Below are 22,795 nucleotides of genomic sequence, written 5' to 3' on the forward strand. Positions count from 1 at the left end.
TCGTCTCAGTTTGTCTGGTAGTAACTCCAGTCTGTAGGTGTATACCACGGCCTCCAGGGGGCGCTGTTGACTGGACTCTTCTCTTTGCTGATGCTGGTCTGGACTGTGGAGCTCAGAGGAGAGAAGTCAGCCTCTCTCAGGTTCTTATCAGAGGAAGGCTGCAGCTTGTTGAAGTGGTTCAGCTGTCTTCTTTGCTGCTGCTGCTGCTGCTGCAGTCGTCTGAGGACACAAACTGTCATCTCCAGGATGTCTGCTTTCTCCAGCTTGGAGTCTGGCTCTTGTTTGAGGAACTCTGGACCCAGGAGAGACTTGAGCTGCTCAATGCTGCTGTTGATTCGCTCTCTGCGTAACTTCTCCACCAGAGGCTTTCTGAGCTGCAGAAAGAAAAACAAAAATCATTAGTCAACATATTCTGGGAAGCATGTTAGAGTAAGAAGACATCTTCAAATGAAAGGTGAGGTTTTGTTGGAGCTTGAATTTACCTTGTGGGTCAGAGTCAGATGGTCCTGAGAGTTGGTCACTGCTGCAGTGATTGTAGGTGCCATGTCTGGATGTCTGTGCTGTAGAGGTCTCAGTCGAGAGAATCTGATCTCTGCTGGCTTCATCCCTCCTATTTATACTCCCACATCTCCATATCAATGTGTGGGTTTGGGTCTGGGAGAAGTTTCTCACAGTCTCAGCCAATCAGAGAGCTTGTTGGGACAATAGATAATGTAGCAGGGGGATTGCTGTTAATGCCTGGGGGACAATGGTTAGGTCTCAGGGGAACAGGTGGAGGACTGGGGGGGGTTGATGGGGAGACACTCACAGAGCTCTGTGTGAATCTGGGAAAGTGTTGACCCTGTAGAGAGAGATGATCTGCTGCCTGATGCTGGGATCAATGACTTGGACACAGCATGTGAATGTCAACCAAACATGCATGTGAGAAACTGACATTAATTTCATCATTTGCAAAATTTAGTGCATGACTAGCTTATTGATTTAAGTTATATGATTTAATGAAAAATTATATAGAATATTCTGAAGAATCAATGAATTGTCAAACATCTGTATCGACAGAAGAAAATTAAACTTCATTCAATTCATAATTTGGTTAAATTTTGTTCTATTGCTAATCTACATACATATTTTAAACACAACTTTGCAACATACACTTTAAGTCTTAAGAAGCAGTTCCATGTTCTGGCATGGCAGTCTAAATTAATCGGACACAATTATCACGCTGCTGTCCAGATCCAGCTGTCATCTGACACGTGCCTTGTAGTCGGTGTGAGTAAAGCCACGGACGTGCGTTCCCACACGGACTCCCTGTATGGTGTGGTCGTTGATCAACAAATGGACTTGTGTGGCAGATGCTGGCTGAGTGTTGTTATGGAAAAGGAGCCTGACATCACCAACCATCTGGAGGGAAAGCACGCCATTGGCTAGCTTTACTATCTAACACAATTCAATTTCTATCCGAAAGCTGTTCTCTAAAATAGAAAACCAACTACCTGTGATTCTTTCGGCATATCTGTTTTGTCTTTGCAGGTTAATCTCTTTTACCTCCATTTATGAAATGCTTTACATAAAACCAAATGGACCTTAATTTGAGCTCCACACGTGAAGGTGGGAGGTGCGAGGCAGCTGTTTCATGAAGTGTGCCAAATCCCTTTTGAGAATTACAAAGCTGCTGGTGGGATAATTGTCGTTCATACTTAGCTCTGCCCTCTTTAGCTTTCCCACACTTAATCCATTAATGGAGAAGAGGCATGTGCCCCACTATGGTTTCTCTGTTTGTTAGTCTGATGCTTTTGGTAATTTGTTAAGCCACTTCAAATGTTATAATATGAATTGCTTAATTTTTATCCAATTAAAGTGTCTGATGTGTTTTTTAGGAGGTTCCCCATGCCATTCTCAGGTTATAATTAATATAATAGGAAGTTGATGCTGGATATCACCTCAGATTTGAAAGATAAGATACATAACGATTATTAAAAAATTAACATACAGAGATTTTTTATACCTCCTGTTTTTTATGACTCAAAAAGAGACAGTATAGGGGGACAAAACAAACTTAAAAAACATTGATGCTAAGTTACCAAAACTAAAAAATGAATTGATTGACCTCTTAATTCAGACACTTGGTCAGTTGTAATGTGACAGTACGACTCGACCTGAAGATTAATCACCTTTACAATATTACTAGCTGGATGAGTTGTTTGCATGAAACGGCTCCCAGTTTTATGAACCCTCTTAGCAATTCCGATGTCCATGGTTATAGTGTTAAATGTAGTTTGTCATGTAATTATACCGTAATCTGTTTGGACTGTGGAAAGAATAAATACACTTCTCTGAATGTCTTTTAGAAACATCATAATTATATTTCTGTTTGCTGTAGCTTTTTGAGCATTACCTTATGTTTCTTCCTGTTTGTGTTTTATCAGGAGGTCTTACTTCTGAGAAAGTGTGAACATGTAAAAGACAGATATGTTTTAACAGGTCACATTATATAAGATATTGAAATAGCACTTTGTCATGGGTGACAGCTTTCACAAAAGATTAAACGGCAATAATCTAAAGAGATATGAATGTTTGTTATTCATTAGAACTTCTGTAAGAGATAAACTTGAAACCAGATTAAAAATGGAAAGCAAGTTCTAGATTTAAAAGCCAATCTCCCTTTTTAATCTGTCTCTCTTCAGGTCAGAGGTCTGCTTCTATTGTCCCACAGGACTCTGTGAGCGAGCTTCCTCTGCTTTCCCACACTCTGTCCTTTCACTGCTTTCACTGCAGGAACAATAGAAGTGTGCCGTATTATGCATCTCATTAGACAACATGTTAGACCTCTGAGGGAAATGGTTAACATGAAACTTTAACTGACGGCCAAACCAAAATATTCACGAAACAGAGGTCTTTTTCTCTTCTGTATGTTTTGCCCATTTTGTTTTAAATGACTGAAGTATCTCCACCAAATAAAGGCATATGATATTTGATTACTGTTCCTCCTTAAAAGAAATAGTCATTTAAGGTACTTATGCTTAGAATGTGTTTTAAATTGTTGTGTTGGGGATACACATTGCTTTATGACCTAGTTAATCAACCTATGAAGGATTCTTGAATATGAATATCAAAATGTAAGTACGTTTAATTTTCCTGTGAAACACATTAATAAGAGAGAGTTCAAGTTTACACTGTTTATTTAAAAAGACAGAATAAGCCACATAATGTTTTCAAGCTCCTTCTATTGGTGATGATACATCACAACAACAACTTGTAGTTTTCTACAAGACACACTGTACTCACAGAGAGTAAAGGAACAACCGTCTTTATAAAAGACAAACAATACACAATATTTGAGGACACAGTCCTCACTTATTTTTCTGAATAATAGAAAAATTGAATTAAAGTCTGAGAATACATGAAATAAAATTCCCACTGGAAACTGTGAGGGTACATCATCAAACCTTTTATAATAAAAGGATAAACCTGTTGATCTTCAAATAGATCATTTATCAATAATCACATGAAGTGATAGAAAGCAATGTCCAAGAAATGAACAAGTTAAATTCAAAATAACAATTCTGAAGAGGTAATAAATGACTCCACATTGTTGCTGCACATGACGTTCAGTCAAACATATCAACATGTATCACATGCAGGGAGTAATAAAAGTATCACAAGAAAAATGTGACGTTAAGAAAACCTTTAGAATAAAGGATCAGAAATGAGATCTTACAACAGATCAGATATGAAACATCAAATAAAGATCCTTGATGACAATATGTCTTCAAAGGACAGGTCAATGTTTTTGATCAGTATGATCAATAATATCAAAGGTTTACAAATGTAACCAGATCAAATACCAGCTGTACATAAAGCACAGTGATATATCATAATTGCAGGTGCAATTAAATTGGATTATGCAACATGCATGACGAGAATGATGAAAAACATTTTCATAACATATCAAAGATTTCAGTCCAATAATCTTTGACCAATGTGGTCGTCTCAGTTTGTCTGGTAGTAACTCCAGTCTGTAGGTGTCTACCACGGCCTCCAGGGGGCGCTGTTGACTGGACTCTTCTCTTTGCTGATGCTGGTCTGGACTGTGGAGCTCAGAGGAGAGAAGTCAGCCTCTCTCAGGTTCTTATCAGAGGAAGGCTGCAGCTTGTTGAAGTGGTTCAGCAGTCTTCTTTGAGATTTGATGTTCACCTGCTGACCTGACAGGAAGTGTGTCGTCTCTTGGACACACCTGGAGTATCCCTGATTGACAGCTTGATTCTGCTGCTGCTGCTGCAGTCGTCTGAGGACACAAACTGTCATCTCCAGGATGTCTGCTTTCTCCAGCTTGGAGTCTGGCTCTTGTTTGAGGAACTCTGGACCCAGGAGAGACTTGAGCTGCTCAATGCTGCTGTTGATTCGCTCTCTGCGTAACTTCTCCACCAGAGGCTTTCTGAGCTGCAGAAAGAAAAACAAAACTCATTAGTCAACTTATTCTGGGAAGCATGTTAGAGTAAGAAGACATCTTCAAATGAAAGGTGAAGTTTTGTTGGATCTTGAATTTACCTTGTGGGTCAGAGTCAGATGGTCCTGAGAGTTGGTCACTGCTGCAGTGATTGTAGGTGCCATGTCTGGATGTCTGTGCTGTAGAGGTCTCAGTAGAGAGAATCTGATCTCTGCTGGCTTCATCCCTCCTATTTATACTCCCACATCTCCATATGAATGTGTGGGTTTGGGTCTGACTGGAGTTTCCCACAGTCACAGCCAATCAGAGAGCTTGTTGAGACAATAAGGCATGTGGCGCGGCAACACGCTGAATAATGCCTGGGGGACAATGATTAGATCTCAGGGGAACAGGTGGAGGACTGGGGGTAATTGAGAGACACTGACAGGTCTTCTGTTTGAATCTGGGAAAGTGTTGACCCTGTAGAGAGCAGATCCGGTCGACACTGGGATCAATCACTTGGACTCAGCATGTCTGGACATGTCTGTACTTTTACAAGGGGAGTTTGTTCATACAACATTTTATGTTTTAAACAAAAAAGAAAATGTATCCTTAACTTCTGAATTGTTTTTATCTATTCAAACATTACATTCATTAACATAAAATAGTTTTGTCAAATAAAATGTGTATTGCTTTTTTTAATTTTCTTTGGTCAGATTTTGAATCACATCATTTAATGTATAGCATTTTTATCAAAACGTTTGTGAAATTATTGAACACAATTATTAACTACTGAGAACGCACCATGAAATGCTGTTCCGGTGAGCAGTCATTTGACACGTGCCTTGTTGTCGGTGTGAGTAACAAGTCGAGCACACTTTCCCACACCAACGTCCCTTATTGTGTGGTCATTGATCCACAAAAGGACTTATGTGGCAGATGCTGGCTGAGTGTTGTTATGGAAACGCAGCCTGACATCACCAACCATCTGGAGGGAAAGCACGTCATTGGCTGGGAATTATCCGCCACATATTTTCACCTAACATTTTGTCTTGTCATTTGTTTAACTCACTAATATTTGGTATGCTACTTTACTGGATGTAACCTGCAGCACATGACATCTTTGGGTTGTGAGGGATCCTTGGGATGCAGATGTTTCCTGGAGTGTGCCGAACCCCTTTTGAGAATTACTGCTCGTGGTGTGAATCTCACTTACCCTGAACTCTGCCCCCCCACACTCCAAATTGCATCTTTTTCCACATATGCGCTCCTGAATATTGCTAGATTTTATACAATTCTTCCCTTCTTGCTTGTTCATACATGCACCTCACTAAAGACTTACCTTTGAGACAGAGATTAATCTTCAGATTGCACTACACAGTCACTCTTTTTTGGTGCTCGATTCCATTGTGTGATGTTACATCAAATTGGATTTTCCCCTTGTGATCCAATGGGCCTGTTGGCCTACATGTTTTTAATATTTAATGGACTGTAGTTTAAATAACGCTTCTTATATCTAACGTTTTTTCAATTGATAGCTGTTCAAAGCGCAAGCAATGTGAGGTTGATTTTTCAGACATGTAGCCTTCAAAACAAACAACTGATTTGTAATAGGTCATCTTTTTGTAAGTAACAGAACCTTTTCCGATGAAGTTCACTCAAAGAACATTAAATTAAACATTTACTTAAATATGTTGCCAGTACATGAATAGACTTGGTGGATGGATAATGGCTGACTTTGCTTTGATGCATATTTTCAGCACTGCTCCCAAAACCCAAAGTAATTGCATTTGTTGGTCTTCATTAAAGTCAATGCAAAACATAACCATTCAAATAAAAGACAACATAGATTTTAACACCTTATTTGACTTTAACACGTTTTATGTTTCTACTGAACACATTATCAGTGATAGTACCTGGGGTCAACAGGTGTTTTGGGTCTTTTAACTTGAGTAACCCTCTCCCAGGCAAACCAGCCAGGGTTGATCAAGCCACGGCTTGTGTTCAGGTAGCACTACTCGGCCCTCCTCTCTCTTCTCCTGGTCCAGAGCTACTTTGAGGCGACTGCCGCTCCATCAACATCCCCATCATTTTGCTGGTGTGCGTATCCTCAACTGTTGACGGCACCTGGTCCTGGATCATTAACAATCTGGACTTCCCCTGTGCCTTATTATTGCAAGGTGTTGTACTGCAACCTGAACCTGCCCTCCCTCATGTCTCTGCATTATACTCTAACCAGAGCACTCATTTAAAGTTCTCAAGTGCAGTCATAACAAAGTGTTTAGTGTAAATGTTGCTCCTGCTTCGAAAGATGAGATGCAGTTTCAGGAGATAACTGTCTTTAAGTGTTTACAGTCAACGTGTGCATTGTAACTAAAAGATGCTTTTTCAAAATATGTGAGTAAGATGTTGGTTCTCCACAGGAATGTCCTTTAACTTCATATGCAGATATATATAAACAACCAGATGTTTGTTGGGAGGCAAGTTCCAGTTTTTCAAGCTGAGCTCTTTCAATCTGTCTCTCTTCAGGTCAAAGGTCAGGATCTATTGTCCCACAGAGGCTCTGTGTGTGAGCTTCCTCTGCTTTCCCACACTCTGTCCTTTCACTGGAGGAACAATAGAAGTGTGCCTTATTGGCACTCTTATATGTGCATCTCACGAGCCTCTCCTCTTTAAAGATGGAAGTGGTTTACATTACAAATTAAACTGACAGCTACACCAAAATGGTTGACAGAAAGTTATTTTCTTCTACTGTACTTGCCCTCCATTTTGTTTTGAATTACATTCCTTATCTAAACCAAATGAAGATATATTTTATGCACCATAGTCGTGTTAGGGATCATCAATGCTATTAGTTAAAGTCATCAATCTATGAATGATTCTTTTATCAGATATATTGAGTATAAAACTGAAACTACAAAGTTTCATTTTCATGTGACACACACCGACAAAGAAAAAGTTGAAGTTCACAGTTTATTCAAGAAGAAACAATGAGCCACACAAAGTCTTGAAGCTCCTTCTAAACGTGATGATACATCACAACAACAACTTGTAGTTTTCTACAAGACACACTGTACTCACAGAGAGTAAAGGAACAACCGTCTTTATAAAAGACAAACGATACAGAATATTTGAGGACACAGTCCTCACTGAAACATGTGAATTTCTCACAAAGTATCAAAACATTAAAACATCTTATTTTTCTGAATAATAGAAAAATTGAATTAAAGTCTGAGAATACATTAAATAAAATTCCCACTGGAACCTGTGAGGGTACATCATCAAACCTTTTATGATAAAAAGGATAAACCTGTTGATCTTAAAATAGATCATTTATCAATAATCACATGAAGTGATAGAAAGTAATATTCAAGAAATGAACAAGTTCAATTCAAAATAACAATTCTGAAGAGGTAATAAATGCCTCCACATTGTTGCTGCACATGACGTTCAGTCAAACATATCAACATGTATCACATGCAGGGAGTAAAAAAGTATCACAAGAAAAATGTGACGTTAAGAAAACCTTTAGAATAAAGGATCAGAAATGAGATCTTACAACAGATCAGATATGAAACATCAAATAAAGATCCTTGATGACAATATGTCTTCAAAGGACAGGTCGATGTTTTTGATCAGTATGATCAATAATATTAAAGGTTTACAAATGTAACCAGATCAAATACCAGCTATACATAAAGCACAGTGATATATCATAATTGCAGGTGCAATTAAAATTGGATCATGCAACATGCATGACGAGAATGATGAAAAACATTTTCATAACATATCAAAGATTTCAGTCCAGTAATCTTTGACCAATGTGGTCGTCTCAGTTTGTCTGGTAGTAACTCCAGTCTGTAGGTGTCTACCACGGCCTCCAGGGGGCGCTGTTGACTGGACTCTTCTCTTTGGTGATGCTGGTCTGGACTGTGGAGCTCAGAGGAGAGAAGTCAGCCTCTCTCAGGTTCTGTTCAGAGGAAGGCTGCAGCTTGTTGAAGTGGTTCAGCAGTCTTCTTTGAGACTTGATGTTCACCTGCTGACCTGACAGGAAGTGTGTCGTCTCTTGGACACACCTGGAGTATCCCTGATGAACAGCTGTTGAGGTCACAGCTTTTTGCTGCTGCAGTCGTCTGAGGACACAAACTGTCATCTCCAGGATGTCTGCTTTCTCCAGCTTGGAGTCTGGCTCTTGTTTGAGGAACTCTGGACCCAGGAGAGACTTGAGCTGCTCAATGCTGCTGTTGATTCGCTCTCTGCGTAACTTCTCCACCAGAGGCTTTCTGAGCTGCAGAAAGAAAAACAAAACTCATTAGTCAACTTATTCTGGGAAGCATGTTAGAGTAAGAAGACATCTTCAAATGAAAGGTGAGGTTTTGTTGGATCTTGAATTTACCTTGTGGGTCAGAGTCAGATGCTCCTGAGAGTTGGTCACTGCTGCAGTGATTGTAGGTGCCATGTCTGGATGTCTGTGCTGTAGAGGTCTCAGTAGAGAGAATCTGATCTCTGCTGGCTTCATCCCTCCTATTTATACTCCCACATCTCCATATCAATGTGTGGGTTTGGGTCTGACTTGAGTTTCTCACAGTCTCAACCAATCAGAGAGCCTGTTGAGACAATGAGGCATGTGGGGCGGCAGCACGCTTATTGCTGTTAATGCCTGGGGGACAATGATTAGATCTCAGGGGAACAGGTGGGGGACTGGGGACTGATAGAGACACACTCACAGAGGTCTGTGAGAATCTGGGAAAGTGTTGACCCTGTAGAGGGATCAGATCTGCTGCCTGATGGTCGGATCAATGACTTTGACTGGGAACATGCTAATCACATCCATTCCATCACAAGTAGGGGAATGCCAATTTAATTTACCTTCTTTAGGGAATGCAAGATTTTGTAGTTTGTGAATCATGGCACTACAGTATACAACAGGGTGATAAAAGAAAAGAAAAATGTTAATAAGTATAAATCAATATCTGAAGCATCTGACTGACAAGTGGTTAAGGTGTAACGACTGTGCTGCTTATGCCACCATAGCGCCACAGCATGAGGTTTCCGTGGCAGCCTCGCACTTTGCTGACAAAGATAGAGAAATCAGTAAGTTAAAAGAAGTCCTTGGTCTGGACAGAGTTTATTATAATTAAGGCAAGACCAGCAGGTGAATCTTTGTCCATCTGGACTTCGAAGCATTTTTACACCATGAGGCAAATCATTATTATCATTATTTCCCCAATTTGAGGATATTTAATAAACATATTTTATTGTCTTGTGCTTTTGCTCGATGTCAAGTCGTTTAATACTCTCATTGTTACACATACTATTTTAATGGATGAATGACTTTCAATTGCTTTATGTGTGAGTGGTGCTTGATGAGCACATTTGCCTTCCCAGACTAATCCAAAGGGGTTTGGCACACTTTAGGAAACAGCTACCACCCAAGAATCCTCCACCCCCCCCCCCCCCCCCCCATGTCAAGAGCTGAATTTATTATGTGCTGAGTCATGTTCATCACTGAAAGTTTGATCAAATATAGTACATTGAAAAAGTATGAAAACTGTTGGATGCTAAAAATGTAAAATTATAGAAAGTTTGAGTTGAACTTTTTAATAGATTCCCCTAAAAATTCAAGTTGTATGAAATGTCAGAGCCAGCCAATGGCGTGCTTTCCCTCCAGATGGTTGGTGATGTCAGGTCCTGTTCCCATAACAACACACAGCCAGCATCTGCCACACAAGACCCTTTTGTGGATCAATGACCACACCATAAAGGGAATCAGTGTGGGAAAGTGTGCTGGACTTGTTACTCACACCGACTATCAGGCACGTGTCAAATGACTCTGTGAGGCTAACACAGTTCCTTTGCTTATGTTGCAGGCAATAAAAAAAGAATTACAGTATTTCAAACCTACAGCATTTATCACAACACTCTGTATCAATGATGGATTGCTGATGATTTTTTTTGATTTGCAAGTTTATTGAATATCATCAAATTGGGCATCTAATGATTGGGTATCAGCTCTACGCACCTCAAGGTGTAAAAATGCTTTAAAGCCCTGATGGACAAAGATTCAACTGTGGTATTGCCTTATTTAAAAATGTATTTTAACCTGTTATGCACCGTAGTGTTGTGTATATGTACGTGTTTACGTTCCTCTCACTCTCTCTTTGCCTTCTGGTTTGTTACTTTTTTAAGCGTGTTTTGTGATTAGACCTTTGAAATTAGTTTGTCAATGAATCATTTTAAACTTTAAACTTTAAACTTTGCTTATATTTAGTCTACACTTCTTTTCGCTGGGTTTTAATTTATTTTTACTTCTCTCATCTTCTCGCCATCATGGGGAACATAACAGTCCACCCCAAAGAATCAAGCACAGTCTTTACACTGGATCACTTAGCTTGTTGTAAATGATCTGCTTTAGATATTAATGATAAATGGTTACTTGCATTTCTTTTCCTCTGTTGTCTACTATAGCGCTGTGAGTCACAAACTAGAGTCTTGCATTCCCGACAAAAGGCAAAGTAGACTGACATTCCCTCACATGTCAGGGGATGATTCGCATTTGCCAAGTCATAGTTATTGATCCGACCATCAGCAGCAGATCTGATCCCTCTACAGGGTCAACACTTTCCCAGATTCTCACAGACCTCTGTGAGTGTGTCTCTATCAGTCCCCAGTCCCCCACCTGTTCCCCTGAGATCTAATCATTGTCCCCCAGGCATTAACAGCAATAAGCGTGCTGCCGCCCCACATGCCTTATTGTCTCAACAAGCTCTCTGATTGGTTGAGACTGTGAGAAACTCAAGTCAGACCCAAACCCACACATTGATATGGAGATGTGGGAGTATAAATAGGAGGGATGAAGCCAGCAGAGATCAGATTCTCTCGACTGAGACCTCTACAGCACAGACATCCAGACATGGCACCTACAATCACTGCAGCAGTGACCAACTCTCAGGACCATCTGACTCTGACCCACAAGGTAAATTCAAGATCCAACAAAACTTCACCTTTCATTTGAAGATGTCTTCTTACTCTAACATGCTTCCCAGAATAAGTTGACTAATGAGTTTTGTTTTTCTTTCTGCAGCTCAGAAAGCCTCTGGTGGAGAAGTTACGCAGAGAGCGAATCAACAGCAGCATTGAGCAGCTCAAGTCTCTCCTGGGTCCAGAGTTCCTCAAACAAGAGCCAGACTCCAAGCTGGAGAAAGCAGACATCCTGGAGATGACAGTTTGTGTCCTCAGACGACTGCAGCAGCAAAAAGCTGTGACCTCGGCAGCTGTTCATCAGGGATACTCCAGGTGTGTCCAAGAGACGACACACTTCCTGTCAGGTCAGCAGGTGAACATCAAGTCTCAAAGAAGACTGCTGAACCACTTCAACAAGCTGCAGCCTTCCTCTGATAAGAACCTGAGAGAGGCTGACTTCTCTCCTCTGAGCTCCACAGTCCAGACCAGCATCACCAAAGAGAAGAGTCCAGTCAACAGCGCCCCCTGGAGGCCGTGGTAGACACCTACAGACTGGAGTTACTACCAGACAAACTGAGACGACCACATTGGTCAAAGATTACTGGACTTAAAATCTGAGATTTCATGAAAATGTTTTTCCTCATTCTCGTCATGCATGTTGCATGATCCAATTTTAATTGCACCTGCAATTATGATATATCACTGTGCTTTATGTACAGCTGGTATTTGATCTGGTTACATTTGCAACCTTTGATATTATTGATCATACTGATCAAAAACATTGACCTGTCCTTTGAAGACATATTGTCATCAAGGATCTTTATTTGATGTTTCATATCTGATCTGTTGTAAGATCTCATTTCTGATCCTTTATTCTAAAGGTTTTCTTAACGTCACATTTTTCTTGTGATACTTTTTTACTCCCTGCATGTGATACATGTTGATATGTTTGACTGAACGTCATGTGCAGCAACAATATGGAGGCATTTATTACCTCTTCAGAATTGTTATTTTGAATTGAACTTGTTCATTTCTTGGACATTACTTTCTATCACTTCATGTGATTATTGATAAATGATCTATTTTAAGATCAACAGGTTTATCCTTTTATCATAAAAGGTTTGATGATGTACCCTCACAGTTTCCAGTGGGAATTTTATTTATTCTAAGACTTCAATTGAATTTTTCTATTATTCAGAAAAATAAGATGTTTTAATGTTTTGATACTTTGTGAGAAATCATGTTTCAGTGAGGACTGTGTCCTCAAATATTGTTTATCGTTTGTCTTTTATAAAGACGGTTGTTCCTTTACTCTCTGTGAGTACAGTGTGTCTTGTAGAAAACTACAAGTTGTTGTTGTTGTGACGTATCATCACTTCTGTCTTCCAGACGTTATCTGGCTCATTGTGTCTTCTAAATAAACAAACAAACTGTAATTCTTTGTTGTAAAGTCATTTTGTCTTTTTTCTTTACTGAGATGAAACAGAAACCTTCAACTTTTCTTTTAATATTCAATTAATTGATTAATTGATTGATTATCAAAAGAAGGGTCATTGTAAAGTTATTAATTATTCCTCTCGTGCCTTATTAGAACATAAACTTTGTATTATAAAAGTGTTTAAATAATATTTCCAGAAAAGAAAAACACAAAGATTATGTTACTTGATGTATTAACTCAGTTAAGTCCTAAAACAAGTGGAGAAAACTGAACCTTGCAGACATATTTGCGTCAACTACATTTTGTTGTATCTGTTGGTTGAAGTTAAATGTTAACCCTTTCTCTCTTTACAGAGGGCAGACTAATCCAAAGGGGTTTGGCACACTTTAGGAAACAGCTGCCACCCAAGAATCCTCCCCCCCCCCTCATGTCAAGAGCTGAATTTATTATGTGCTGAGTCATGTTCATCACTGAAAGTTTGATCAAATATAGTACATTGAAAAATCATGAAAACTGTTGGATGCTAAAAATGTAAAATTATAAAAAAGTTTGAGTTCAACTTTTTAATAGATTCCCCTAAAAATTCAAATTGTATGAAATGTCAGAGCCAGCCAATGGCGTGCTTTCCCTCCAGATGGTTGGTGATGTCAGGTCCTGTTCCCATAACAACACACAGCCAGCATCTGCCACACAAGACCCTTTTGTGGATCAATGACCACACCATAAAGGGAATCAGTGTGGGAAAGTGTGCTGGACTTGTTACTCACACCGACTATCAGGCACGTGTCAAATGACTCTGTGAGGCTAACACAGTTCCTTTGCTTATGTTGCATGCAGTAAAAAAAAGAATTACAGTATTTCAAACCTACAGCATTTATCACAACACTCTGTATCAATGATGGGTAAATTAGGACTTAAACCTTGTACAAGTGTGCATTGTATTTAGTTTGTTAATGATGTTAAAATAGTAGATTAGGGAAGGGAAAGGGTTAACATTTAACTTCAACCAACAGATACAACAACATGTAGTTGACGCAAATATGTCTGCAAGGTTCAGTTTTCTCAACTTGTTTTAGGACTTAACTGAGTTAATACATCAAGTAACATAATCTTTGTGTATTTCTTTTCTGGAAATATTATTGAAATACTTTTATAATACAAAGTTTATGTTCTAATAAGGCACGAGAGGAATAATTAATAACTTTACAATGACCCTTCTTTTGATAATCAATCAATTAATCAATTAATTGAATATTAAAAGAAAAGTTGAAGGTTTCTGTTTCATCTCAGTAAAGAAGACAAAATGACTTTACAACAAAGAATTACAGTTTGTTTGTTTATTTAAGAAGACACAATGAGCCAGATAACGTCTGGAAGACAGAAGTGATGATACGTCACAACAACAACAACTTGTAGTTTTCTACAAGACACACTGTACTCACAGAGAGTAAAGGAACAACCGTCTTTATAAAAGACAAACGATAAACAATATTTGAGGACACAGTCCTCACTGAAACATGTGAATTTCTCACAAAGTATCAAAACATTAAAACATCTTATTTTTCTGAATAATAGAAAAATTCAATTGAAGTCTTAGAATAAATAAAATTCCCACTGGAACCTGTGAGGGTACATCATCAAACCTTTTATAATAAAAGGAAAAACCTGTTGATCTTAAAATAGATCATTTATCAATAATCACATGAAGTGATCGAAAGTAATGTTCAAGAAATGAACAAGTTAAATTCAAAATAACAATTCTGAAGAGGTAATAAATGACTCCACATTGTTGCTGCACATGACGTTCAGTCAAACATATCAACATGTATCACATGCAGGGAGTAATAAAAGTATCACAAGAAAAATGTGACGTTAAGAAAACCTTTAGAATAAAGGATCAGAAATGAGATCTTACAACAGATCAGATATGAAACATCAAATAAAGATCCTTGATGACAATATGTCTTCAAAGGACAGGTCAATGTTTTTGATCAGTATGATCAATAACATTAAATGATTACAAATGTAACCAGATCAAATACCAGCTGTACATAAAGCACAGTGATATATCATAATTGCAGGTGCAATTAAATTGGATTATGCAACATGCATGACGAGAATGATGAAAAACATTTTCATAACATATCAAAGATTTCAGTCCAATAATCTTTGACCAATGTGGTCGTCTCAGTTTGTCTGGTAGTAACTCCAGTCTGTTGGTGTCTACCACGGCCTCCAGGGGGCGCTGTTGACTGGACTCTTCTCTTTGGTGATGCTGGTCTGGACTGTGGAGCTCAGAGGAGAGAAGTCAGCCTCTCTCAGGTTCTTATCAGAGGAAGGCTGCAGCTTGTTGAAGTGGTTCAGCAGTCTTCTTTGAGACTTGATGTTCACCTGCTGACCTGACAGGAAGTGTGTCGTCTCTTGGACACACCTGGAGTATCCCTGATTGACAGCTTGATTCTGCTGTTGCTGTTGCAGTTGTCTGAGGACACAAACTGTCATCTCCAGGATGTCTGCTTTCTCCAGCTTGGAGTCTGGCTCTTGTTTGAGGAACTCTGGACCCAGGAGAGACTTGAGCTGCTCAATGCTGCTGTTGATTCGCTCTCTGCGTAACTTCTCCACCAGAGGCTTTCTGAGCTGCAGAAAGAAAAACAAAAATCATTAGTCAACTTATTCTGGGAAGCATGTTAGAGTAAGAAGACATCTTCAAATGAAAGGTGAAGTTTTGTTGGATCTTGAATTTACCTTGTGGGTCAGAGTCAGATGGTCCTGAGAGTTGGTCACTGCTACAGTGATTGTAGGTGCCATGTCTGGATGTCTGTGCTGTAGAGGTCTCAGTAGAGAGAATCTGATCTCTGCTGGCTTCATCCCTCCTATTTATACTCCCACATCTCCATATCAATGTGTGGGTTTGGGTCTGACTTGAGTTTCTCACAGTCTCAACCAATCAGAGAGCTTGTTGGGACAATAAGGCATGTGGGGCGGCAGCACGCTTATTGCTGTTAATGCCTGGGGGACAATGATTAGATCTCAGGGGAACAGGTGGAGGACTGGGGACTGATAGAGAGACACACTCACAGAGGTCTGTGAGAATCTGGGAAAGTGTTGACCCTGTAGAGGGATCAGATCTGTTGCCTGATGGTCGGATCAATGACTATGACTTGGCAAATCATCCCCTGACATGTGAGGGAATGTCAGTCTGCTTTGCCTTTTGTCGGGAATGCAAGACTCTAGTTTGTGACTCACAGCGCTATAGTAGACAACAGAGGAAAAGAAATGCAAGTAACCATTTATCATTAATATCTAAAGCAGATCATTTACAACAAGCTAAGTGATACAGTGTAAAGACTGTGCTTGATTCTTTGGGGTGGACTGTTATGTTCCCCATGATGGCGAGAAGATGAGAGAAGTAAAAATAAATTAAAACCCAGCGAAAAGAAGTGTAGACTAAATATAAGCAAAGTTTAAAGTTTAAAATGATTCATTGACAAACTAATTTCAAAGGTCTAACCACAAAACACGCTTAAAAAAGTAACAAACCAGAAGGCAAAGAGAGAGTGAGAGGAACGTAAACACGTACATATACACAACACTACGGTGCATAACAGGTTAAAATACATTTTTAAATAAGGCAATACCACAGTTGAATCTTTGTCCATCAGGGCTTTAAAGCATTTTTACACCTTGAGGTGCGTAGAGCTGATACCCAATCATTAGATGCCCAATTTCATGATATTTAATAAACTTGCAAATCAAAAAAATCATCAGCAATCCATCATTGATACAGAGTGTTGTGATAAATGCTGTAGGTTTGAAATACTGTAATTCTTTTTTTATTGCCTGCAACATAAGCAAAGGAACTGTGTTAGCCTCACAGAGTCATTTGACACGTGCCTGATAGTCGGTGTGAGTAACAAGTCCAGCACACTTTCCCACACTGATTCCCTTTATGGTGTGGTCATTGATCCACAAAAGGGTCTTGTGTGGCAGATGCTGGCTGTGTGTTGTTATGGGAACAGGACCTGACATCACCAACCATCTGGAGGGAAAGCACGCCATTGGCTGGCTCTGACATTTCATACAACTTGAATTTTTAGGGGAATCTATTAAAAAGTTCAACTCAAACTTTTTTTATAATTTTAAATTTTTTTAGCTTACAATAGTTTTCATCCTTTTTCAATGTACTATATTTGATCAAACTTTCATTGATGAAAATGAGTCATTACATAATAAATTCAGCTCTTGACATGGGGGGGGGGGCAGAGGGGTTTTGGGTGGCAGCTGTTTCCTGAAGTGTGCCAAAACCCCTTTGGAGAATTTCTTCGCTGCTGGTGGGATTGATTTCTTTTATTCTCCTCTCTGCTCTCCAGAGCTTTCCCACACTCTTTGTATGAGCAGAAAATCGGCCTGTGCCCCTCTCTAAATGGTTTTAGATGCTCTGTTCTCAAGGAGGTGTGCAGGTGTATATGGTAGAACACAATGACCTCTTTAAAAAAGGTATACTTATTATGCACACATCATTTATATTTATTCGAAACTAAATTGGGAGATTCTTGTTTATTGTATTTATGTTCGACCATTTGTGTGAATTTTTGTATTTCCCTGTTTTGTCCACCGATGTCAGATAAGGTTAATACTAAAGGAAAGAACAATTAACTGAAGTTGATCGTAGTGTGTCAGATCTTACAGAAATAACAACTACCATGATTTTAGAAGACTTCCAAATTAGAAGATGGTCTTGAAAAACCTTGTTGAGTTGATTGAATACCATGGAGGTCATATTCAGATTTGCATGAAACTCTGCAAGAAAAAGACAAATGCAACAAGTAAGGAAATTAAGCCGCAGTGGCCCAAAGCTAACCCCTTAGTACTGCAGTTTAAATTAAACCAACTGTTCATGTTGACTAAGCCCAAAAATGTTTCTCCAAAACTTAACTCATGATTTATCTACAGAAGAGGGCAGACGAACAGACGATGTTACTTGCCCCCCTGATTTTAAGCGTTAGAAACCTGTGGGAAAAATGCCTTTCTTTTTGAAAGTGTAGGTAGAGTCCTCCTCAGGTTTAACTTTAGATTTCTATCCCAAACACAAATGTCTGCAGACCTGAACATGTAAGCTTCTGTTATCAGACAGTTATTTGCAGGAAAGACACACTGTGAGCGTCCTGTTTTCTGAAGTGGACTTAAACTTGTTTGAATTGTTTTTCCACAAAGTTGAAATTTCAAAGAAGGTTTTTTTTTTTTGTTGTTTTTTTAGCTTATTAATTTTTTGGATTTTCATACCTCTATTCTAGTGATATTTAGAAACTGGCGAGAGAGACAGTAGGGGAACAACGTGCCGGCAAGGAAACATATAGGTCAGATTTGAACCAGGGCTGCCTGCTGCTGTAGAGTAAGCCTTTGCATATGGAGCTCCTGTATTAAGCACTAAGGTACTGATGCCCATCAAGTCATGTACATTTTACTTAAAAAAAAAAAAATATATATATATATATATATTTAGCCTGGCTAAATGAATCTGAAAATACTGAGACAAGATGTTAATCCCAACATGTATCAGAGAAACATTTAGAATTGAAGACGTAGACACATGTTGGTGCCCGGCTGCCTAACATCTCTCTAAGGTCAGAGGTCGGGATCTATTGTCCCACAGTTCTCTGTGAGTGAGCTTCCTCTACTTTCCCACATTCTGTCAGTTCACTTAAGTAGTGTGCCTTATTAGGCATCACACTTTTTACAGTATCTGAACTTTAAACATTGACAATACATGCCAACAAAATGGGGATGCACAATATTTTTTTATCACATGACATTTATAATAAAGCTTCCCTAAAAATCGTATCCTTAGTTTCACAGATATGTTCAGACAATAACATTCAAATTAATATTTAAGTAAAATTCAAGAAAGACAGAACAGACAAATTGCAGTTTGCATTGTTGTTTATTGAGCAAGGCACATGGAGGAAGATGAAGTTAGAGAGCTCCATCTGGAGGTGATGATACATCACAACAGCAGCTTGTAGATTTTTACAAGACACGCTGCACTCACAGAGAGTGAAGGAACAATCGTCTTTATAAAAGACACAAGATGTTTGAGGACACAGTCCTCACTTTAGCTTGAGACTTGTTTTCCATATACATGTAGATTCAACAAATAAACCCTTTAACCATAATTCTGAATAATCCGTTAATATAGCGGATTCTCAAAATGCAGACATTGTAAGGTAAATAGAAAACTGACGATATACATTTAAAAAGTCCTCTAAAGGAAATAAAGTCAACAGATTGATCTTACAACAGATCATTTTTCAATAATCAATGCTCATAACTTCTCAATGAGAGACAAATAACACCATTGTTGTTGTTTTTTAACTTTAACAAGCGGGACATCAAATAAGTATCACAAGAAAATTGTGACAGAAAAGAAATCCTTTAAATAGAAAGGTTAGGCATTTGAATCTTTGAACAGATCCATTTAAAATATTTTAGAAACAAAAATGAACCCAAGTCCATAAGGACATTTTTTCGTCATTATAATAATAACAAATAAAAAGATAACAAATGTTACCATAGCAGAGTACAATATATGTAAAATCACATGTATACGCATAGCATATTTTAAATGTGTTTCCAGTGCGAGAATTATTATTTTAACTGCTGATGCAGTAAGGTTCGGTTCATGCAACATACATGACAATGAAAGGTCTCTTTCTCAAAAGATATGTTTTGCTCTCATTTCCCTTAAATATGAGAAAACAAAACTGTCTTCTTAAAAAAACAGAAGAACAAATATTTATAATTTCACAGAATTCAGTCCAGTAATCTTTGACCAATGTGGTCGTCTCAGTTTGTCTGGTAGTAACTCCAGTCTGTAGGTGTCTACCACGGCCTCCAGGGGGCGCTGTTGACTGGACTCTTCTCTTTGGTGATGCTGGTCTGGACTGTGGAGCTCAGAGGAGAGAAGTCAGCCTCTCTCAGGTTCTGTTCAGAGGAAGGCTGCAGCTTGTTGAAGTGGTTCAGCTGTCTTCTTTGCTGCTGCAGTCGTCTGAGGACAGAAACTGTCATCTCCAGGATGTCTGCTTTCTCCAGCTTGGAGTCTGGCTCTTGTTTGACGAACTCTGGACCCAGGAGAGACTTGAGCTGCTCAATGCTGCTGTTGATTCGCTCTCTGCGTAACTTCTCCACCAGAGGCTTTCTGAGCTGCAGAAAGAAAAAACAAAACTCATTAGTCAACTTATTCTGGGAAGCATGTTAGAGTAAGAAGACATCTTCAAATGAAAGGTGAAGTTTTGTTGGATCTTGAATTTACCTTGTGGGTCAGAGTCAGATGCTCCTGAGAGTTGTTCACTGCTGCAGTGATTGTAGGTGCCATGTCTGGATGTCTGTGCTGTAGAGGTCTCAGTAGAGAGAATCTGATCTCTGCTGGCTTCATCCCTCCTATTTATACTCCCACATCTCCATATCAATGTGTGGGTTTGGGTCTGACTTGAGTTTCTCACAGTCTCAACCAATCAGAGAGCTTGATTGCACAATAAAAGGCTACACGCTGCAATTGGCTTCAATGGTAAAAGGGGCAATGGGTTAGATCTCAGGGGAACAGGTGGAGGATGAAGGGGTGAAGGGCAGGATCTCTATGAGCCCTGTTTGAATCTGGGAAAGTCTTGATCCTTGAGCAGATCTGCTGGGTGATGCTGGGATCAATGACTTTGGCCCAGCCCATCAGAGTCATTCTATTCTTCATTATTACTTATAAATGAGGTACAGTGAGGTATTGAGAACGTGTGTCATATCCTATATTTGTGTATATCTTTATATATATGCTATAATGTATTGTACATTGTGTCAATTCAAACTTGAAGTTCACAGCAGTTTGAGTGTTTCTGCTGTATCTCTGTGTTTTTGAACTGTCCAGTCTTCATAGGTATGCCTGGTTGGTTCGTGTTGGTGTCTCATTGGTCTGAGTTTCCCACAGTGACTCTCTGAATGCTGCGGTCAGTGACATGAAAGGGGGATTTAATTGAAGCCTGAAGTGTGTTGTCGTAGAAACAGAGCCAGACGTCACAAACCATCTGGAGGGAGTGAAGACCATCAGCTTGCTGAGGCGCTTTTTAAAGACCACGACAGCTTACCTACGGATATTTTTTCCACAAATTTGGGAGTCATCCTCCAATGACACATTTTTTGACCATTGAGTCATAAAAGTACTTTTACGTGAAACCTTATCGAATTATCAGCTTCATAGCTGGGAATAGAGGGTTGAAGCAGCTGGTTCCTGAAGTGTGCCAAATCCCTCTGGAGAGAAAGGAGTGGAGGGGAGGGGGGCAACGCAAATTATGGGAGCTTTTGCCTTTCCTGAAGCTATTCGTCTGTATTCGCATGACTTATATAGTAAATATATCCAATATTTACTTATTCCAACACATCACTGTTGATTTTAAAATGTTCCTACATCAGAAGATGGACTGATGTGCTGTAAACTCTCTGTTAAAGTAAAGAAAGAAAACCTTCATTAAACCTGGAAGGTAATCAGCCCAACAATTTACAGATCAATAACTTTTATAACTTTTAATACCAACCCTTTAGCACTTTTCTTCACTAACCTGTTTGCAGAACCCCAATTTTTGTGAAGGGTATTTGAAGTACACTTTTTTTTAACTGGTTAGGAACTTTACATTTCTGTAGCAGGGTCATTTGAATCTGTCTCTGTTCAGGTCAAAGGTCAGGATCAATTGTCCCACAGAGGCTCTGTGAGTGAGCTTCCTCTGCTTTCCCACACTCTGTCCTTTCACAGCAGGAACAATAGAAGTGTGCCTCATTATGCACCACTTACGACACGTCTGATCACTTCAAATAGGAACTTTGTGATTGTTAGAGTTTAACACTAATGTGTCTTAAATGTCTTAAAAGTGCTGCAAAATCTTTTTTCAAAATGAACGTTTTGATTCACTCGTAATTACATTTATAATCCCTTTTCAGCAGTAGCTTTAATTTAACCACTTTTATGGTTCATCATTCAAATATTTAAGGAATGCTGTGTACCTCCCACATTTCATGGGACGTCACAAATCATAGACTCGAGATGAAAAAAGAGATGATGAGCCGGGGATCAGACCCAACTGAGCCACTTCTGCCCCAAGCGGTTTATACTTTGACATTTATCTCACCTGTTTTAAAAAGTGCATGAACAGTTTGATTTTAAAGAGAGTCAGCTGCAGAAATGAAGGACCACAGATACAGAAGCTGTCAATAAAATATTTTAAATCATTTGATCAATGACAATTAAAACCTCAAGTACTGATGATCAATGTCATTGATGTTTGCACATATCTTTCCCCCTTTTCCTTAAGTTGGTGTGTGTGCATTTATACATCCATGATCAAATATTAAACAACAACCTGTCTGCTTTTAACACGGTCATCCTTTAAGCATTTCACAATTTTATAGTCAAACCAAACAGACTTTAAGCAGTAATTGTCTGCACTTAAATCCAATTCACAATTTGAGTATCTTTTTTTTTTTTTTGCATTTCCTTATTCTAAAATCAAAACCAGAAGTAATTTATTAATTGTCGGATGGAAATTCTGGGATGATGGAAGTCATCTTGGTGTCCAGATGTAGCAGGTGTGTTGGCTCAGTGTGCTGTGGCTAAAAGTTAACATGAGTAGAAAGTCGCCCCCAGTTTCCCACGCGGTCTTTGCATGATGTGGTCAGTGCACAAAAAAAGACTTTGAAAGGAGCTTTTGTGAACGATGCTGCTGCTGCGTTATAATAGAAACCCAGCCTGACGTCACCAACCATCTGGAGTGAAAGAACACCATTGGTATCCCTCAAGGCTTTAAACTGTGTTAAAATGCAACCAAAAATAAATGGCCTTTACCATCATACCAATATAGCACCTTGTGTTTTTAGTGTTGAACTGTAAGATATTTAAATATACAGTTATAAAGAGTTTTTCTGTATTTTACTGG

The 22,795-nt window shown here is 39.0% G+C and overlaps 7 protein-coding genes across 21 annotated transcripts in view; 2 read left to right on the forward strand and 5 right to left on the reverse strand.

Moving 5' to 3' along the window:
* Positions 1–22,795, forward strand: part of atrip (ATR interacting protein) — a 66,842-nt gene that overhangs the window by 12,515 nt on the left and 31,532 nt on the right. The window lies entirely within an intron of this gene.
* LOC306823105 (uncharacterized protein) lies at positions 6–969 on the reverse strand (the record flags this gene model as incomplete). Its single annotated transcript, XM_079342470.1, has 2 exons — positions 483–969; positions 6–374 (listed from the first exon to the last, which is right to left on the reverse strand). Exons 1-2 carry the CDS (start codon positions 603–605, stop codon positions 6–8), a joined length of 492 nt encoding a protein of 163 aa, XP_079198596.1. The 5' UTR covers positions 606–969.
* LOC306822782 (transcription factor HES-5-like) lies at positions 3,995–5,201 on the reverse strand. The gene is made up of 2 exons (XM_079342000.1): positions 4,549–5,201; positions 3,995–4,440 (listed from the first exon to the last, which is right to left on the reverse strand). The coding sequence occupies exons 1-2, from the start codon at positions 4,669–4,671 to the stop codon at positions 4,027–4,029; spliced, it is 537 nt and encodes a 178-aa protein (XP_079198126.1). The 5' UTR covers positions 4,672–5,201; the 3' UTR covers positions 3,995–4,026.
* LOC306822780 (transcription factor HES-5-like) lies at positions 6,956–10,943 on the reverse strand. 2 transcript variants are annotated; one of them, XM_079341997.1, is made up of 3 exons: positions 10,541–10,943; positions 8,823–10,259; positions 6,956–8,714 (listed from the first exon to the last, which is right to left on the reverse strand). In XM_079341997.1, exons 2-3 carry the CDS (start codon positions 8,943–8,945, stop codon positions 8,295–8,297), a joined length of 543 nt encoding a protein of 180 aa, XP_079198123.1. In that variant the 5' UTR covers positions 8,946–10,259; positions 10,541–10,943; the 3' UTR covers positions 6,956–8,294. The 2 variants fall into 2 exon arrangements, with proteins under 2 accessions (XP_079198123.1, XP_079198122.1); XM_079341996.1 differs by having other exon boundaries at positions 8,823–10,448; positions 10,562–10,655.
* Positions 11,083–12,300, forward strand: LOC306822778 (transcription factor HES-5-like). Its single transcript, XM_079341994.1, has 2 exons — positions 11,083–11,402; positions 11,511–12,300. The coding sequence occupies exons 1-2, from the start codon at positions 11,280–11,282 to the stop codon at positions 11,928–11,930; spliced, it is 543 nt and encodes a 180-aa protein (XP_079198120.1). The 5' UTR covers positions 11,083–11,279; the 3' UTR covers positions 11,931–12,300.
* LOC306822783 (transcription factor HES-5-like) lies at positions 12,309–16,414 on the reverse strand. Its single transcript, XM_079342001.1, has 2 exons — positions 15,573–16,414; positions 12,309–15,464 (listed from the first exon to the last, which is right to left on the reverse strand). Exons 1-2 carry the CDS (start codon positions 15,693–15,695, stop codon positions 15,051–15,053), a joined length of 537 nt encoding a protein of 178 aa, XP_079198127.1. The 5' UTR covers positions 15,696–16,414; the 3' UTR covers positions 12,309–15,050.
* Positions 18,284–20,666, reverse strand: LOC306822787 (transcription factor HES-4-like). Its single transcript, XM_079342008.1, has 2 exons — positions 20,137–20,666; positions 18,284–20,027 (listed from the first exon to the last, which is right to left on the reverse strand). The coding sequence occupies exons 1-2, from the start codon at positions 20,257–20,259 to the stop codon at positions 19,707–19,709; spliced, it is 444 nt and encodes a 147-aa protein (XP_079198134.1). The 5' UTR covers positions 20,260–20,666; the 3' UTR covers positions 18,284–19,706.

Source organism: Symphodus melops, assembly GCF_947650265.1.
Source record: "Symphodus melops genome assembly, chromosome: 4".
Taxonomy (NCBI): domain Eukaryota; kingdom Metazoa; phylum Chordata; class Actinopteri; order Labriformes; family Labridae; genus Symphodus; species Symphodus melops.